Source organism: Coenobita brevimanus, chromosome 8 (assembly GCF_032717465.1).
Source record: "Coenobita brevimanus isolate Jiangsu-jjx chromosome 8, ASM3271746v2, whole genome shotgun sequence".
In the NCBI taxonomy this organism is placed as follows: domain Eukaryota; kingdom Metazoa; phylum Arthropoda; class Malacostraca; order Decapoda; family Coenobitidae; genus Coenobita; species Coenobita brevimanus.
The window spans coordinates 33246818-33267895 of record NC_136961.1 but is presented as its reverse complement, the minus strand read 5'-3'; the positions used below and the strand labels follow the sequence as shown (position 1 = coordinate 33267895).

Sequence of the window (21078 nt, the reverse complement as noted above, 5' to 3'; positions counted from 1 at the left end):
TTTTGACAACGTCTTAACCCTTTAACCGCGGGTATTGTTTTGGTCTGACTGTCCTCTCCCGTGGGGGTTTCAGCCAAATGTAAACAAACCTTTAAACCTTAATAACTCTGCACAGAATAAAGCTAGAGAAAAATAATAAGGTACCATTAGAAAGTACTAACCTTCAGCTTTCCATTGATGTAGGTTTCATGACTTTGTTGACTTTCACAGGACGGGCAGAGCCGTTAGAAGTGAGGGGTGTAAAATCACTATTTTACGCCCCACACACCAGTACCAAATGCCAACCACTCTCTCCTAATAGTAATATAAACATATATGAACACTGTACATACGATAGACACCCACTCTGTGTTCACTGAGGTAGGTAAAAGGCACTTCACTGCGGCTGCGCCCGCTCTTCACTGCAGCTGCGCCTCACTTCACTGCGGTGTCACCCGCTCACTGACGTTTCAGGCGATCTTTTCATTATTTCTAACTTCTAATATTATTTTACATATAATCTGGGCAATATACATTATATTTACACTGCACTTATTACTACATTGCGTCACTGTCGCATCACAGAATTACACAAGTGCCGCAGAATTACACAAGTGCCGCAGATTCTCTTATTACAATATCACTTATTATACTGGCCAATATTTACATTATTTTCTAGGCAAAATATCCCTTATTACTACATTATCCATTATACAATTATTGGTAAAGCACGTCACTGTCGCATCACTGTATATCACTGTCACTTTCAGTATTTACTCAGAGAGTGGTACTCGGCAAAGCATGGAGTTACACATAGAGCGACTTGGCATTCCAGGCACTGGTGTGTGCTCATTTTTCTCGTCCGAGGCCTCCGTGTGGTGTTATGACATACTCTGCAGCGGCCCTGTGACAACCTGCCGCCTGCTGTAAGAGGCAATTTCACAAGCTGGTGCCGGCTTGTTTAATTGCGGCACTCAAGACGGTCAGGTTGTGTGTCAGAGTGTCTCCTAGGGATCATTGCCGTCACCTGACCAAATCGTGCAAGCAGCTGCTGCACGACAGTCTTGGAAAACTGTCTCAGTGATGGTTGCCTTACACCCCCGACTTGTGTGTTGTAGAGAATGAAGGCGTTGAGCATGCACATATCGAGCATGTGCAGGCAAGCCTTCCTGTACCATCGGGTGTTTCTCCTGAGACAGTCGATTTCGCCAATCATCATATCAGACTTATCAACAAGTCTCATATTGACATTGTAATCAATGACGGCATCAGGCTTCATGATTGGCTCTCCCGTCCTGTAGCTGACCTTCCCAGTTCTCTGCAATTCCCCCTTGTGGATGGTGCTGATCATATTCACGACCTTCTTGTCATGCCACCTGATCGCCAGAAGCTTGTCTGACTTCTTCAGGTGCACATCTCCCTTGGATGATGATGATGCTTTGGGGAAACTTGGCCACTCTTTCCTATAGCTCCGTACAGTGCCAACAGTCCCAATGCCGTGTTCAGCCAGGTATTTGGAGAGTTTCGGTGCTGTGTAGTAATTGTCTGTGTACAGCACATGATTACCACCAAAATACCTCTCCATCAGCACTTTTACAACGGAGCCAGAGAAGCCAAGGGGGTCTTTCCTGTTCACGTCCATTGTGCTAGCAGAGTAGATGACAAAATCCAGGATATACCCCATCTCACAGTCACACAGCACAAAGAACTTTATCCCAAAGCAGTGGCGTTTGCTGGGGATGTACTGCATGAATTTGAGGCGTCCTCTGAACAATACCAGGGATTCGTCTATGACGACTTTCTGCATAGGCCGGAAGAATCGCATAAATTGATCCCTAATCCTGTTGAGAAAATCCCTCACTTTCCACAAAGGGTCAGTTTGGGACGGGTTTGCATTGTCAGCGAAGTGCAGGTATCCTAGCAGCTGTCGGAACCGATCCCGTGACATATACTTCCCGAATATTGGGATAGTAGTAATGTCATCCATGAGCCAGTACTCCTCCAACTCATGTCTCTTTATATGGGGCATCAAAAACATTAGTGCAAAGAACACATACAGCTCTCTGATCCCGACAGGCAACCACGACACTTGCTTTGGTGAGCCAATAGGTCCCAGCCCTTCTGCTGCACACTGAGCTGCATACCTATTGGTCTCATCGCTGACATGCTGCATGATTTCATCATCCATGAAGGCCAGGAAGTAGTCCACAAAGTCATCTCCTGCGCTGCATGGAAAGGCAGGCTGTATTCCAGCATTTGTCATATCAAACGGTGGATTGTGTGGCTGAAAATCTGCACCATCAGACCAAACTAATGCATCAACCTTCCCTGTGCGTGGTTCAGTGGAAGTGGCAGGTCGCATTGCACTCGTTTCCCCGTGAGAAGGAGCTGAGGTGGAGGCAATGGGTGAGGCAATGGGTGAGGCAGGAGGTGAGGCAGGAGGCGAGCGGGAGGGGGGTGAGGCAGGAGGCGAGCAGTATGGGGGTGAGTGCGGGGGCGGTGAGTGGGGGGGTGGCGAGGGTGAGGGAGCTGAGCGGGGGGCAGGCGGGGGGGTTACTGACCTGGTGCGTAGTGAAACTTGACCCTTTCTTCCCCGCTTATCACCTCGCTTATCACCTCGCTTATCGCCCAGATTTGCCCTCCAACTGCCACGCATCCCCTTTGTTCTAGGCCAGCCTGCCCTGCCTGCACGACCTGCCTTCCCTCGCTTTGCAGGCTCTGGGAATTCGTATTCCTCAGATGATGTAGACTGAGGAGAGGGCACGGCAGAAGATGATGATGATGTGAGGGCAATAGGGCTAGAGGAACGGGAAATTGATGGGAAATGCTTACTAGGGCCTGGTGTGGGAGACGTAAGTCTGCGCTTCACTCCCTTCCCACGTGCAATACCAGTTTTGCCCATAGGCGCCTTTCCTTTCCCAGACTAAGTTGGGGGTGGTGGGGGAGAAACAACACGATCACTTTCATCACTGTCACTATCAATGGAAAAGGGTTCACCACCAATCACTGCCAAATCGTCACTACTTGCTGTAAGTGTGTCACTATCACTGCCACAATCAAGAGTAGTACTTACAGTTTTGTCCAGCTCTGTTCTAATTTCTGGAGTGCTCAACCCCTTCTGCCTCGCCGTCGGCAGTTCCTTCACCGGTGTAGAGGTAGAAGGCACACTAGCACTAATCACTTTCGAGGAGGAAGCGAGCGACGATGAGTCTGGACGGAGCGCCATTATCACACACAGAGCTGGACAGATACTGACTGATGCGGGTCAGGGCAGGGGTGGGGGGGCCCCCTCGGGGTTGGAGGAGGGAGGTGTGGGATGGCTGGGGTGAAAGAACTCGACAGCTACTCTTGCGTGAGACACTTTGCGCACAGGAAAAATGCGCGGTGTTCAAAATATTCACGATCATTCCAGAATGACACCCGCGGTTTGGTCCAGTTTTGTCAATGTCATTCTGGAATGACACCCGCGGTTAAAGGGTTAAGGAAGCATATAAAAAAAACATCTGTACATGACAAAAAAAAAAAAAAGGTTTTGGGAGCATATTCTTTAGGTAAATGTGGGGAGTGTTTTTTTCTTGCTTGCAGTAAAACTATGCAGCGCTTGGAGGAGTATTCAACGTTTGTCGTCAATTTACCCAAAAAGTATTGGACGTATCAATATCCAGTAAGAACCATGATAAAGATCAGTGAATTCTACGTATGTACATCACCAAAATATAAGCCTCTGGGAGTATATTTTGTAGGTAAAGCCGGGGGGAAGAGAGTGTTATTTTCTCGCTTGCGGTAAAACTACGCAGCACTCAGAGGAGTATTCAACATTTGTCGTCCATTTACTCGAAAAGTATTGGATGTAGCGATTTCCTGTAAGAACCATGATAAAGTTCAGCGAATTCTATGTATGTACAGGACGTAACAGTGTAATATCTTTGGTGAAAAGTCGTTATGTAGGCGGGAATACAGTGGTTATTGTGAGCGCATGACGAAAGTGCAGCGCGGCCGTGGGTACCCAGTAGTTTTTTTGCGATTTACTCGGAAACTATGAAGCGTATGAAAAATCAGCGGGTACCATGAGAAAGCTCATGAAATTCTACAAAAGATTAAAAAATAAAAATGTAACCTGTGCTAAAAAAACTTTTGCAGTAGAGCTCCCTGAACAAAAATAAGTTTTTTTGTAAAAAAAGAAAAAAATGGCTCTTAGTTTTTTGCTATTTTCTCAAAAACTTCAAATATTATCACATCCCGACAAAGCTCAATAGAAAGCTGATGAAAGTTCTCTTTCAAAACTTCTAATAATATTTTTCTGTATGATGGAAACCATTCGAACTAGAATGTTGGGAAATGAGATTGATGTTCCGAAATGTTTATTCACACTGGCCCAATGTAGTTTTATTCGTATTTTTCTTTTCTTTTCTTTCTTTCTTTTTTTTTTTTTTTGCTTATCAGCTAGAACAAACATCGGCAAATAAGATGATGTATGTTTCATGGCAATATATAGATGTTTGGCTGGCTAAAATAAGGCGAGAATACATGTTTTCAGAGGCGTGTGGGGGGGCTGGCAGGGAGGGGGGGTGGAATAAAATCATGCGCTGGAAAACTTACTAAAACTTATTCGTGTGCGAGAGGGTTAAATTAACCCGCCGCGTCCCGGAGACGTGAATTCACGTCCTCACATGATGTGCACTCATGTCCCGGAGACGTGAATTAATGCGGCAACATTGCAAGGTCCCTAATTTGCACAATTTTCAATTTTCGCGAGTGATTTCGCGAATTATTTTTGGCACGTATACACGGGACACCTTCCTCTAATCCTCTACAAGATGCCAAGCAGGGACAATGCCTTACACTGCATAATCTCTCCCCCCTCCCCTGCACACCATTGTCTCAGCAATTCACCTGTTACCAGTGACCTGGCCAATAAAGACATTCAGGGCCAGAATGATTCCCCAATCGATGACAATATGGAGGACAAAGTTTACATAGCATTAGAGGAAGAAACAGTCTGAAATGATGATCAGGTAATGTGGGAAAAAAAGGTCATGAATGGTGGTGAGTTAGTGAGTGAAACAATGCTTATAATGCCTATATTACTGTTTGAAAACCAATATACTCTTGTACTACATATAAATTCTTACCAATAAATAAATAAATCCTGTTTATGAGTGGATAAAATAGTTACCCTCCCATAGAACTCGTTTTCTTTGGTGCCATCCTGTTAGAAAACCCAGTCAGGTAAGGAGGTACTCGTACCTAGATCGAGTATTTTAAACCTCGGGTGAGCGATTTCTCTATGAATTTTCGATGTTTCTCACCAAAAGCGGATATTTGAGCTAAAAAAAAAAAAAGGTCCAAAAATGTCGGGACTGGGGCGTACCACTGCCCAGAAAACGTCGGGATGGGGCGGGTTAAGCACTTTTACCAAAGTTGTTGCTAGAGGGCGCCACCTCAGGTGTAAGCTGATGGCAGATTTGGATTCTCCATGTAAAATTGCCTAATATTGAACCACATTTTTTTTTAAATCTTTAAATGCCTCCATTCAACAAATTCACCAGAAGCAGAAGAATAACAAGAAGAAAACTTGCCACGCATTGACCTGCTGGCTATCGCCGCAGGTAGCATGGCTATACAGATCATTTAGAGTACAGAGTTGTGCATTACTGTACTTTTATGTCATTCTCAAAGGGTTGAGGGATAAGTAACCCAGTAATATGTATCATGACTTAAATGAATGGAATGCAATTTGCATGTATAAAGTACTGCATTGATACAAGACATATAATAAAAAAGCTTTTAGTTATTAATTTCTTTCCTTCCATTACTAAATAATATTTCTCAATTTTCATTACATGATTAACTATACTTTCCTTGTAGTTCTTATTGTTGTTTTTATAGAGAGGGAGGGGATGATGCAATAGCGAACCAGGATTCTTCTGGCAGTATATCAGTGTGCCGTGGCACTGGTTAGGGAGCAGTCTACTGTAGCCGTGAGCTAGGTTTCTGGTATTATACAGAAGAGGTAACTGGCGATGACTGGATAAAATCTTATGATCGTGCATTACCTGGGACCCTGGATGGCCACTCTTTGCGAGAGAAGACCCTTGGGTTCCCATTATAACGTTGGGCCCATTTCCCAGGGGTTATGTTCTTCATGGACCAATTCCTACCATGGACCTATTTTCCCACTACCCACCCACCCACCCACCATCCCTCGCAAAATGGCGCCACCTCAGGTGTAAGCTGATGGCAGATTTGGATTTTCAATGTCAAATTACCACCAATCCATCTACCCATCCAACCCACTGTAGCTAATAATATGGTTATAGAAGTACAAAATTCAACAGTAAATGGCTACCATCTTTCCACCAGGTTGACTTGAGTATTTCTGATTAATTATAATCTTGGCCATCAGAGGAGCCATTTCAGCTTATGTAATGTTCACGTTTAAAATATTTAAATTTGCCGTACGAAGTTACACTTGTCAGAGCTGTTAAACGAGTTCTGTATGCATCTCCGCGATTTACATGGAGGACACACAGACAAGCAGACTCTCTCTCTCTCTCTCTCTCTCTCTCTCTCTCTCTCTAAATGGAAATGCTCTGCCGCGTTTACCTCGTAATATAAGATATGGCCGTGTGTCAGTTGACATTTTAGGTAACAGGAGGCTGATTGCATCAGCTTTTTTTTTTTCTCTCTTTCTTTCTTACGCATTCTTCAAGGCAGCGCATTTAAGGTACGTTGATTCAAAAATTGTTGCATTGTAATGCACCGTTTTGGCTAATTAGAGGGTACAAACAGATAAACAGAATGAAAATTGTAGCAGCATGTAGAATGATATTGAACACAGTGTGTGTGTGTGTGTGTGTGTGTGTGTGTGTGTGTGTGTGTGTGTGTGTGTGTGTGTGTGTGCAGAGATGTATGAAACACTAAGGAAATACCGCGACGAAATTTTTAGCGTACATAATATGTAACATCAGCAAGAATGAATATTCGAGGACAAAACACTGTTTCAGAACATTTCAATCGATATGAAGATAACTGAAACTGGTCATTCTAGAATCCAGTTCCAATCCTCCTGCCAAGTTCAATCAAAATTGCTTTTTCAGGTTTGACTGCATTACACACACACACACACACACACACACACACACACACACACACACACACACACACACACACACACACACACACACACACACACACACACATGCACACACACATACACGCGCACACACACACACACACACACACACACACACACACACACACACACACACACAGCATTGTAGTATATTCGACACTGTTTAAAACAGACGATCATATTCAGCTGATACCGATTACAGAAATCTGAACGTCTTAATTCGAGTTTAATTATCCCTCTCATGGTCAGAGCAACATTATTATTCTGTTCCTGAGAAAGCCCCCCCCCCAAAAAAAAAAAAAAAAAATCAGTACAAAGCGAGTTACAGGAACCTAAGTGTTCGTAAAAAGTAAACCTGTATCCTACTTATATCCAGTGGTGCTGCTGTTTTCAGCTTCTCGTACAATAAGTACGGTAAAATGTAACATCCTGCAAAATTAAGGTTTCCTAAAACTGTTCACATAGGGCCTGAACCCCTATCAAGACAGTACGGTAACTGAGTAAATGAGCGAATGAATGAGTGGGTGGCAGAGTGATTGACAAGCATTATTTTTTATCGTTGTAGACGCGATAAAAGCAGCGTTCAAATAAAGAGGTGTTCTGAAATTTGTTCTAACCAAGCGTCTCGAGTCATCGAGACTCTTAATTGTTGTATTTTAGAAACAGCTATGCCAAACAAAAGTATTTTCCCAATAGTTCAGTTAGAAGAACACAGAACAATACCAACTGCAACATCATAAAGCAATTCCATAAACTTTCTACAAACGATAGCACATTAGGGCTACTGTGCTACTCAATTTTTGACAACCTACTTCAATCCTCTTTCCGCATAATTTACCACAAATATTAGATTTTAGAGGAAAATTTTGGAGTAACCGAAGCTATGGGGGGGGGGCGGAATCAGTGGTGAGCTGGCTTGCAGTCCTATTGGACCCAGATTCGAATCCCGTCTGGGGCAGGGAACAGTTTAAGGATTTGAATATCATTAAAGCAGAATTTGCTGATCTACCAAAAGACTTGCCGACACGTCGTAAAAATACCCTCGCTAATACCAATACTCCAGTCCAGTATGAGACAGCCCTAGCATGTATTCAATATTGACGGTGGCTGTTAGCGCCGAAGTGGTGACATGTGCCGATGTATGGACGTAGGAGGAACTGGGCCTTGGTAACGGACTGTGGAGCCTATACCCAGTGTCGGACACACACAAAAAAAAAAAAAAAAAAAAAAAAAGGTTTTCATAGCTAATAACATGGCTGGCTGCGGATGTCACGAGTATGGAATCATCACCAGTTCTAGGTTATTACCCGTCCCTGCCCCGGAGGAGTTCGGGGACGTATTGTTTTCACTCGTTTGTTTGTTTGTTTGTGTGTCTGTTAACAAACTTTACTCGAAAACTACTGGTGCGATTTTGACTCAAATTACTGGGGTGATGGGCTATGACCTTATGATCACCTAATTAAATTTTGCGCCTAATTGGGCCATGGCCCAGGCTGTACTGTAGGCTTAAAAAATGTAAGAAGAAAAACTCGTTTTTTCGCCATAACTCCTTTCAAATTCGCCATATCGACATGCAACCAAAACCCAAAGATGCATCTTTCAAATCTGCATCCTATAACATGCCTTATCACATCAGGGGGAGGGGTCGTCCCCTAGTTAGTGGTAGGGGGTAAATGTCAGGTGGGTAGGGCCTAAAGTTCCAAATGGGCATAAAATCATCAATTTTCACCTGATTTACTCCAAATATTTATGACATCTTTGACTTGATATCCTGTTGTGTTTATACGTCAGCATTAATATGACTGCCGGGGACGGGTATGCTGTGCCTTGGCACTGCTTCTTGTTGTTTGATGAATTTAAACTGCAACGAATCAGGTTCTTTTTAGAGGCAACTGCCATGATAGTATTTCTCTGTAGCTGTATTTTTATTGCATTCTAAAATTTGTCACAGAGTGATAAAAAAGTCATTGTTTAGAGGGATGAGCGACCCCACCACTCATGCTGCCACACTCCACACTTTACCATCTTAACAGTGCCGCACTAACCTTACCACACATTGCAGTCACATCACACAAGGACACACTGTCAGACCCCTCACTACCACACCTCAGTCTACAACACATAACACTGCCACATCTCACACTTCCATTTCTCACCGTTCCGCACATCACGCTGTCACACCTCACACCGTGCCATCTCTCACACTTGACACGGACGAACGCAACACTGTCACACGTCACACTGTTACATCACCAAGTAACACAGGCTGTCACACACCACACTGCAACATCTGTCAGCCACATTTTATACAGTACATGTCACACTACCACACCTCACACTACCACATCGCAAACTCTCATGCCCCACACTTGCATACCTCGCACTGTCACACCTCACAATGTCACCCCACACAGTCACACCTCATACGGACACTTATCAATTTCCCGAACTACACAGCGCTACATCTTTCATTGCCACAGCACAAACTGCCATACCACACACCGTCACGCTTCACACAGACACACTTCACATTAAAACACCTCACACTGCCACGAGACACACTACCATACTAAATACTGTAATACTTTATATACAGACACTTATCTCTGCCACATCATACACTGCCACACCTCCCGTCTCGAGCTTTACAGGCATATTCTTATCACTGTACTAGTATATATATCACTCAATTTATTTTTATATTGCCGAACTTTACTAAATATTTTTAATCCACCATCATAATACTAGAGGACCAACAATAGTACTTTGTTTCCCACATAAGGTTTCCACATCGTCCTCATATGGTGGTGACGACGGATCAATTCCCAACACAAACTGTCATGGAAGTGGATGACCCAACGCAGGCTGGAGGCAAGAGGGTCATAGTGAAGGGAGTCATGGATAACATGATGCAGCTCATGTCAAGAAAAATGAATTTCACGTAAGATGTACTATATTCCTTTCCAACATGATGATAATTATGATTATCATCAACATCATCAGCAGCAGCACAATCATCATGATTATTACCACAAACATTAGTATGAGCTGCAGCATTTGCATCAACCTAATTATATTTAAACTATTTTGTAGTAAGAGAGAAAACCACAAAATAGAAGAATAATCACCACTAACCAGATTTATTAGGCTAAATGTCCATTTATTGTCAATCAGACCTTGAAAATTCATCTACATGTTGATGTTTCCAAAGCTAGTATTATGATCCAATTTGCCCGTTTTCCTATTTTGCCGCATACATCGCTTGGAGGAGATCTACTTGACCAAAGGATCTCTCATTATTTCTACATAACTGAGGAGAAAAAAGCAATTGGATATACACTTACAGTAGGAAAACATGTAATATCAAATCGACTATTTATAGTGTGGGGGAGGAGGGGGGGAGCGGTGTGGAAGGTTAGACCTATCCGTAAAGATGTGGTTTATATTAGATGGAGTGATACTCTAGGTATTATGTATTACAGTATTCATGTCCTAGCCAGTTCACTATCTTCATGAGTTATCGTTGCTTGCTTACACTGTCATAATTGCTAATTTGATATGAACCCTTCTCTTGCTTCTCTGTGAGGACGATATATTATTTTATTTAATTCATGCAACCACCAGACGATTTTTATTCAGCTCTGGAGTGATGTCTACTGTTAAGAGTTTTTTGCTTTATCAACCCTCCTCCCCTTACTGCCTTCCCTCATCCTTTTTTTCTTTGTCACACTGCTGCATCTTAGGTCTTTTCTATCGCTGTTTCAATGGTAACTGCACTTCTGTAATGTCTGTTTGTTTTCCATTACAGCGTCGGCATAGCACCCACCTTGCAGCATACTCTCATCCCTTTTTTTTCCAGATCTCTAATACAAGAGTTAACTGATACTCCTAACCCTTCATTTGTGGAACAGGCCAACTCTGGAATTGTCTTTTTCTCTCTGCATTTCCTTCTGCATATGACCTCCAGTCTTACAAATGCAATGTGTCCAGGTATTTCGAAATAAATGGATCTTGAATTTGGCTTCTTCTTTTTTTCCATGGAGGGAGCAATTTTGCTGACTTCTTGACTTTGGTTTCATTTTCCATTGTCCTTCCCTAGGGTTCCAAAAATTGATAGTAGCCGAAATAATAATATCTGAAAGGCGCAAATATAAAGCTTAAAAACACATCATCATAATGAAGAGTCTGGAATCTTCAGCCAGTTCGATTAAATTGATTTTACTCTCGCCAAAGCATCGTAATGTAAGCGATGTGTCACAATAACAATAATTTTATTTTGATGAGTGTATTCTCAGTTTCAGAAACTGATCCTTACAAACATTAACCCCTTAACTGCGGGCTTGTTTTGCTTTTTCTTGCGTCTCCCGCGGGCTTATTCTCGTTCCGACAGACTCTCTAAAAATATTTGCCAAAAATCAGTTATTAGTCCTAGAATATTAAAATCACAAAGGTTTATGGCACATACCTTCAGCTTTCTCCTGGGGTGTTTGTTGAGCCTTCGTCGAGTACCATAGGACTTGTGGAGACCTCTGAAGTTGGGTAACGAAGTCTCCACTTTACACTTCCCGACAACCCGTAATATGATTACCACAGCCTGATATTATCACTAGAAACACTATTATATGATTCTCAAATAGTTTGGAATCCATACTCCAAAAAAAAAAAAAAAACTGTGAAAGCAATGAAAATTACGAGGGCGTATGACCTTCCCACTTGCGCTAGTTCCTCGCTGGTATTCTGTCATTTATTGTTCATAAAAACACTCACAGTTTATATTTCTATTACTATATAACACTTATATATATCTACAGTCTTTATCCATAAGTTTCCTTCAGTAATAGTAGTTTATTGTCACTGTAGGCATTCAATTTCTCTTTCAGTAAAATACGTAGCATTCACTTTCTCGTCCTTTATACTAGCATTGAAAGTGAATGTCACTTTCACCTTCACTCTCATAACTCATAGTATTCCTACATGCTAGAGTGAAACTTTCACTTTCATTACTCCTAGTATATATACTCGTATTCTTATAATACTACTCATTTACATTTCTATTTACATTCTCTATTTTATTTACATTATTTACATTTCTATTTTATTTACACTGTGTTATGCACTGTACTTGAAGTAACTTATAAAGCTATTTTCCACTGTTCACTTATATTTACATTCATTGCTTTCACTTGCTGTTTACACATTATTTACACATTATTTACAATTCCACTTGCACTGTTTTACTCACCAGAAAGATCGTAGTCACTCTCTATCAATTGTCAGCCCTCTACCTCTTTCCGCACGAGGAGGTTTAGTAGGGGGTAGATGTCACAGGGCCCTTTGCATTGGCCTAAAAAGTGGCGGAAGTTAGCAGGAGTGAATCCGACGTACTTTCACCTTGAAAGACGACAGTAAACTGATAATGGTGGGCCGGGGTGGCCCACCTAGGGAGAATGCATTATTGCCAATGTCAGCCTCTTGAGAGCTGCTAATATATAGCTATGAAATGACTAGCAGGAAATCTAGACAATACATTATAAATTAGGTAGTTCCAGGTGAATGTAACTATCACTTAGGCTTCTCCCTTCCCTCCTGATATATATTTTTATTACGAGAATAGATTATACGGCATACTTCAAGGGGAAATAAACAGCGAAAATTAGCGAACGAGTGCACGTGAGGTGTTGTCAGGTATAATTAGCCAATTCCAGGTGTATGGCACTATCACTTACCTTATTTCTTTTTGGTATATATTATTTGGAATAAGAATAGGGCATAGGGCTTATTTCAATAGATGAAATCACTGGAAAATTCCAGGGAAGATTTACTTAGCGTAGAATACAGTGTGGTGGCCTGCATTAATTAGGTAGTTCCAGGTGAATGTAAATATCACTTAGGCTTCTCCCTTCCTTTCTTATATAAATTTTTATTACGAGAATAGATTATACGGCATATTTCAAGGGGAAATAAACAACGAAAATTAGTGAATGCGTGCACGTGAGGTGTTGTCAGGTGATAATTAGCCAATTCCAGGTGTATGGCACTCTCACTTACCTTATTTCTTTTTGGTATATATTATTTGGTATAAGTATAGGGCATAGGGCTTATTTCAATGGATGAAATCAGTGGAAAATTCCAGGGAAGATTTACTTAGCGTAGTACGGCCTGGCAGGCGAGAGGAGAGGTTAATGGAGGGGAGGTAGAGAGGGGAGTCAAAAATGGGGTGAAATGGCTAAATTGTCAACAATGGATGGGAGTACAGATGAGATTAGGAGTGCTGACTAGTGTTGGACATTGGCAGTACTTATAGATGATACAAGCCACCACTTGAAAGCCCGGGCGAATTCAAAATAACACAGAATCGCAAAAGTGACACCCCCCGGTATGATCCCTTGCTCCCAAGCGTCATGAAAGTGACGCCCCGCGGGTAAGGGGTTAACGATTATGTGAACCAAAGTGTGAAGATGCTACTTAGTATTTAGAGTCTTTACAGCCTCGTCTGCAGCTGAAATGTCCAGTTTCCCTCTAGTGTGTTGTTTTGCGCCAGGTACTCCTATGTGAGAGCCGCTGACAGAGCATGGGGCGCCAGGCTGAACAATGGGTCATGGACTGGCATGTTGGGTCTCCTGATGAGGGAGGTATGCCATAAACTTTCTGCAGTTCTTCTCATATTCTTTTTCTTTTTTTTTTTTACAACTGTCCACCTTTCTTCATTTTGGTGGTGTAGTGGTATTGTGGTGATGTTGTACTGGTGTGAGGTATTTGTATGGTGATGGTGTTGTATGGTAAAGCAGTTGTGGTGTGGTATGTGGTATTTCTATTAATGCTTGAGCATGTTTCCCAAGGGCAAATGGTACATTAAAGCTGTGTGTGTGTGTGTGTGTGTGTGTGTGTGTTAAAATAACACAAAGTTTATATTCTGTTTAACAAATGGGGGATGAGTTGATTAACCCGCCCCATCCCGACCACTTTTCCACCACTGACTCCCCCCAATCCCGACCATTTTTGGATTTTTTTTTTTTTTTTTTGGCTCAAACCTCCGCTTTTGGTGAGAAACACCGAAAAATCATAGAGAAATCGCTCACCTGAGGTTTACAATACTCGAAATAGGTAGCAGAACCTCCTCATCTTACTGTGTTTTCTATCAGGCTGACTCCAAAGAAAACGAGTTCTATGGGAGTGTAACCATTCCACACCACTCATAAACGGTATTTCTTTATTTGGTACGAATTTATAATTATGTAGTACGAGAGAATATTGGTTTTCACACAGTAATATCGGCAATATAAGCATTGTTTCACTCATGAAACACATCAACATACCTGACCTTTTTTGGCAGCATTACCTGATCATCATTTCTGACTGTTTCTTCCTCTAATGCTATGTAAAGTTTGTCCTCCATATTGTCATCGATTGGGGAATCACTCTGGCCCTGAATTTCGTACTGTGGCATGACATGGCTTTACTGGCCAGGTCACTGGTAACAGGTGAATTGCTGAGACAATGGCATGCTGGGGGGGGGTGCTGGAGGGGGGAGGTCATGCTGGGTAAGGCATTGTCCCTGCCTGGCATCTTGTAGAGGAAGGTGTCCCATGTATACTTACCAAAAATCACTCGCGAAAATTGAAAATTGTGCAAACTAGGGACCTTGCAATTGATTCGCGATTATGAATGTCAACGGGATTGGCAGTGACAAAACGTGTGGACATTAATTCACGTCAACAGGACGCCGCGGGTTAACTATTTGAGTAAACTTACTGTGTTGCTCTCAAGAACAAAAGGTCAAAGGGCAAGATCACAGTGCTAAGTCAAATGTTGACCTTGGAAAATCAACAAAAACAGTTTTTATCCAATAAAAACCTAGGGAGAAGGGTTGATGGTCAGGGAATAATAAAGTGATCCAGTTTCTAGATCAACTGATCAAAGGTTAAGATCACAAGGCTGTTAATGTTACCTGTATGTATGTATGTGAACAATTTTGATCGGAATCTGACTAAATTAGAAATGGTTGCCGGTTAGTCATAAAATCAACCTATTGATTTTTGGAACAGTAGGTAAAGAGTCAATATCATAGTGCAAGGTTAAATACAACAGAGATTATCAAATTTTGACCAAACCATGTCATGGGTAAAGATTACAGGGAAAAGTTAAAGACCAAGGTCAGAGGGCATAGTTTACTCAAATAGTTTTGATTTGATTTGAAAAAACTTTGTGGAACAAACCATTTCACGCATGATGATGCAATGCGAGTCATAATCCTTCCAATCTGAAGGGTAACTGATGACGAAACACAACGCAACTTCCCTATAAATGATTGCAGAAACTTTTCCTGTGGATGGACTTGCGTCAAATTTTGGTGAGTCAAAGGTGAGGGTGGCCAGGTCTAAGGGAATATATGGCAACACTCGCCAGCTTATCGAAGGGGCAAGCGGCTTATTTTTAGCTCAGTGTCCTCTCGGCAGTCAGTCTAGTAGGGTGTGTGAGCCTGCAGACGGCCATCTTATTCCACATTTTCTATTACTGCACTGTTCATACCTTACATGTATTATAGTGAGCATGTTATATATAGTGCAGTGTGCTTGTGAAGAAGGTATACAAGTGCTTCTTATAAACTTTCAGAAAAAGGCGATTTTAAAAAACATAACCAATTTTTACCATTCCCCTCCTATTTTACGATGTCTCACAAGGGCTTATCTGAGGAGTACATGAAATACTTGTTTAGTGGGAGTGAGAGTGAAGAAGTAAGTGAAAGTGATTCTGATAGTGAATCTGGTGAGGAGGAGAGAGTGAGAAAGAGGAAAGAGAGAGCTAAATCCGGCTCCAAGGGAAGAGATAAATGCAAAGCCACGGAAAAGGCTATGGCGATTAGCACTACAGACAGTAAGATTGAAAGTTGAACTTCCAATGATGGTGATTGTGTGCGTGTATGCACCAACACAAGATCATGCAAGCAGAGTGAGAGGAGAGTTCTGGACAAATGTGGAAGTGTGCATGGAAAACTTTGAAAGGAATGAGAGAGTGTTTTTGATTGGTGATATGAATGGTAAAGTAGGGAACGTGAAGGTGGATGGAGTAGTTGATGAGTGGGGTGTGCTTGCTGAGATAGATGAGAATGGCAGTGCTTTAGTGGACATTTGTGCTGGGAGGGAGTTGGTGATAGCCAATACCCTTTTTAGGCACAAAATGATCCACAGGTATATATGGCAAGTGATGAGAAGGGTGGGTGATAAACTGAATGAAAGAAAGGGAATGATTGATTATGTGTGTGTGGATGAAAGAATGCAAAGATGTGTAATGGATGCAAGAGCATTATGGAGGCTGGGGGAGTGGACTTTCTGTGGTGGTCAGAATCAAGGTACAAATAAAATGGAGAAGTAGAAGAAGGGTAGGATGGGAGGCAGGAGTAGATGCACGGAGAGTGGAAGGGTTACAAGAGGATGAGAAAAAGGCAGAATATAAGAGAAGTGGAGGAATGACTGGGTAAATATGAATTGGAGCGGACGGGGGACGTGGAAGGTGTGTGAAAGATATTCACAGAAGAAATCTGTGCAACATGTGAGGCAGTATATGGGGTGAAGAGAAGACGAATGGGGGTGCAAGGAACAGCATGGTGGAATGAAGATGTGGGACAGGCTGTGGCACAAAGGAAGAAAGCATATAATGAATTGATGAGAAATAGGGGCATAGAAGAAGTTGAGAGAAAAGGAAGAGAGAGGTGAAAAGATTAGTTAGAGAGAGTAAGAAGAAAGTGGATGAGGAGTTTGGAAGGAATTTGAGTGTAAAGTGAAGGGATTGTAAGAAAATGTTCTCGAAAGAGGTAAAGAGAGTTAGACAGGGTGGCAGTGAAGTTAGAAAGGAAGTGAAAGATAAAAATGGTTGATTACTAGTGGAGAAGGGAGAAAAAGTGAGCAGATGGAGAGAATACTTTAAGGATTTGTTAAACACAGAGAATGAAAGTAATTCGAGTATATGTGGCTGGGGAATGGCTGGGAGAAGGAGGGAGGTGAGAAGACAGGAAAAAATCAGTAGGATGGAGGTTGTGGAAGCAATGAAGAAAGTGAAAATGGGGAAAGCCCCAGGAATTGATGGAGTGTGTGGTGAAATGCTGAAGCATAGGGGAGAGATAGTAGTAGAATGGATGTGGAAGATGTGCAGATTGGCCTGGGAAGAAGGTAGAGTCCTGAAGGATTGGAAGTCAGGTATAATTATTCCCCTGTACAAAGAAAAAGTGGAAAAAGAAGTGTGTGGTAATCACAGGGGCATTTGTCTTCTTAGTGTAATAGAAAAAGTATATGGTGTGATGCTGACAGACTTAGGGAAATAACAGAGGAATTAGTTGGAGAAGAACAGGGAGGCTTTAGGAAGGGAAGAGGTTGTGTGGATCAGATATTCATTCTTAGATCTTTGGTGGAAAAGTTTCTAGAGATGGGAAAGAAGTTGTATGCGGCCTTCATGGATTTGGAGAAAGCATATGGCAGGATGGATAGACAAGGATTGTGGAAAGTATTAAGATATAAGAAGGAAATGGGAAGTTGTTGAATGCTGTGAAGAGTATGTATGAGGGTGCTAAGGCTGCAGTGCATTTGGATAGTGAACTGAGTGATTTTTTCTATTTGAAGGTTGGGTTGAAATAAGGATGTGTCTTGTCTCCATGGTTGTTCAATCTGTACATGGATGGGGTTATAAAAGAGTTACAAGGTAGGGTAGTGGATATTGGAGTGGCCCTAATGAGAGAGGGCAGTGTTTGGAAACTCCCTGTACTGCTGTTTGCAGATGATACGGTGTTGTTAAGTGAAGATGAAGGGGAGTTGCAGGGCTTGGTGGATGAGTTTGGGAGAGTTTGTAAGAAATGGAATCTAAAGGTGAATGTAGAGAAGAGTAAAGTTATGGTCTTCGAGAAATGTGAAGTCAGTGAATGTACAGTGAGGTTGGATGATGAGGAAATGGAAAACGTGAGTACGTTTAAGTACTTGGGTAGAGCAATTAGTAAGGATGGAAGTTTGGAGGGTGAAATGCTTGAAAGGTTACAACAAGGAAGATAGTTGCTGGTTCCTTGCATGCAGTGATAAGAAACAGGGAAGTAAGCATGGAGGTGATAAAGTTACTACATGACAGTATTGTGATACCAAGTCTAACGTATGGAAGTGAAGCTTGGATGTTGTTGGAAGGACACAAGTCAAGAGTGAGAGCAGTGGAAATGAGTTATCTAAGAGGAGCCTGTGGAGTCACATGGAGAGACAGACTGACAAATGAGGATGTAAAGGAGCACTGTGGTGTGGATGTGGATGTGATAGGAAGCGTTAGGAGAAACACAAAGGTGATTTGGCCATATGGAGAGGATGGGAGAGTGAGAGACTGACGAGGAGAGTGTATGTGAGTGGGGTGGAGGGGGAGAGAGGGAGAGGGAGGCCGAGGAAGAGATGGAGGGATGGAGTGGAGAGTTATATGAGAGATGGGGGTGTGAGTTGGGAGCAGGGAAACGGAATGGCGGTGGACAGGACGATGTGAAGGCGATTTGTTTGTGGGAACCCCGTATGGGATTAAGGCGTCTGGCAATAGACAGATAGACTACCACCAGTCCTTTCACCACTGCCACCATTGGTGTAACTACTGCTGTCACCACTTCCACTACTCCTGTCACCACTGTCATCACTCCTATGACAACTGACACCACTGTTGTCACTGCCACCACTCCTACCACCACTGGTATAACCCCTGCCACCACTGCTGTCACGCCTGCCACCACTGGAACCACCATGACCACGGAGACTGAGCCGTATTATCGCCACTTCTCTTCCACCCCCCCCCCCACTGCAAACACTGACCTCTTTCCCCCACGATCACCCTTCCCTCTCATAACAGTCCAACCTGCCCATCCAAGATATTTCCATATCATCTTCCCCTGCAAAATCAGCAAGGGCATTGTCCCCTTCAGACTTCATTCCCCCTGACTATAAGCCAGCATCATCAGCAGCAGCAGCACCACCACAACCATCTCCTCCATAATCATCTTCACCACAACCATCACTACAAGCATCTTCATCAAAACCAACACCACAAACATCTCCATCACCACTATCACCTGAACCTTCATCCACTCAGCTATAATCAACACATTCATCATCACCATATCCCTCCCCACCACAAAGACAAGGGCAGCGTGGGCCTAGGTGTGGTAGTGATGGGCGGCCGAGAGGTAGTCGTCTGGCTCGGGGTCGTGTGCACCACACACGTACATAGCCAAGCATTTCCCAAGGTGAAGACCGTCAGGAGGAAACCTGGAGTTCTAGGTCATTCACACCCAATGCTGGCCCTTTCACTGAAACCCCAGTTTTGAGAGTGGCAGAAACCAACAACACCACTCTAATATTTCCAACTTTCATTTACCAGGGATTTGTTGCTCTACCTGATGGTCGAAACCAACAACTATGCCAGGTTCCTGGGGACTGCCCTGGATGTTTGGTCCCTCTGCAATGAAGAGGAAATGGCCCGGTTCCTTGGGTTATACTTTCTTATGGGGGTTTGTGAACTGCCTACCATAAGACACTATTGGCGGTCCACAGAGGTTCACGATTACCCCATATTTCGGCGGACTATGAGTGGAAAGTGCTTCATGGCCATCCTGATGCATTTTCATGCTTTCAATAGTCTCTCCATACCCAACAGCAATCAAGACACGGTGATAAGGATTCACACAATGATGCAGTATCTCCCGACCAAACATCTTAGCCTGGATGAGGGATCTCTGGGTAGGAAGGGGCGGCCCTCCTTTTGTGTATATAACCCTATGAACCCCAAAACTATGCCATCAAACTCTACATCTTGGCTAAGGCAAGGAGAGGTTACATATGGAATTTCAAGGTATATGTGGGGGAGAAGAAATCTCATGAAAACAGTGTGGGGCCTCATTGAACCTTTGAAAGGCAAAGGATACAAGTTGTATATGAACAATTATTACAACTTGGGATCACTGTGTGAACGTCTCTTCACAGAGGGAGTGTATGTGTGTGGCACAGTATGACTTGCAAGAGGAGCACCGAGGGAGCTGCAGGACATAAGCAGTGCTAGACATTTTCCTGATGGACTGGAAGCTAGGCATAAGGGCAGTGTAATGGTGTTTTTGTGGAAGGACAAACGTATCGTAAGTATGGTGTCACACCTTTTACAGCAACACCACCTTCCCTAAGTAGGTGCATGGGAGGGTAAAGGGTCCAGACAGAAGATTCCACCTCATTGTTAAAACCATGAACAAGCCCGTCATGGTGGAGGACTACAATCGGCACATGGGCAGGGGGGATCATTTCGATCAGATGATCCAATACTACCCTGCCCAAAGGAAGACAGTCAAGTGGACCAAGAATCTGACCTTTTATTTAATCCACATGGCCCTATTCAATGCTTACACCCTTTACAAGAAGAACACCAACAGGCCTATGACTCTCCTAGAATTCCACGGGCACATATGCTACAAACTTCTGGCATTCTTGGGGAAGAAGTGGCTGGCATTTGGTCATGCCCTTCACCATGCCCATGACCTTCCCTCGCGACGATGACCATCTGTATCTGCAGCAACCACTCCATCAACTGCAGCCTCTGCTCTACCTGCAACAATCGCTCCACCTCCTGCAAACATCGCTCCACCTCCTGCAGTAGCTGGCCTGTCAGGAGTTGCTCAGCCAGTTACTGCCACGACCACTCCACCCTCCACAGTAGCTGGCCCGTTAGTTGTTACTCGGCCAGCTCCTGCCACTGCACCTCCAGCAAGAGTATGGAGGTGAGGAGATGGAGAAGCACCGCCGTCCAAGCTCCGTTGATGTGTCGATGATAGGACATGCTTGAACTCAACTCTGCACCACACCCTGGAGAGAATCCCCGACAGGAAAAGGCTGCGTTGTTTGCTGTGCTATTTGTACAAGAGGAGGAGGGACACCAACTACATACACTAAGTCCTGTTCGCGATGTGCCGCTCT

General features: G+C 43.1%; 1 protein-coding gene across 1 annotated transcript in view; it reads left to right on the top strand.

Moving 5' to 3' along the window:
- The window catches only part of LOC145407405 (glutamate receptor ionotropic, delta-1-like), a 207470-nt gene that overhangs the window by 62931 nt on the left and 123461 nt on the right, over window positions 1-21078 (top strand). The window contains exons 3-4 of the mRNA XM_080278339.1: window positions 9897-10055; window positions 13656-13746. Of these exons, the coding sequence (XP_080134465.1) occupies window positions 9897-10055; window positions 13656-13746 (250 nt within the window). The remainder of the gene's footprint in view (window positions 1-9896; window positions 10056-13655; window positions 13747-21078) is intronic.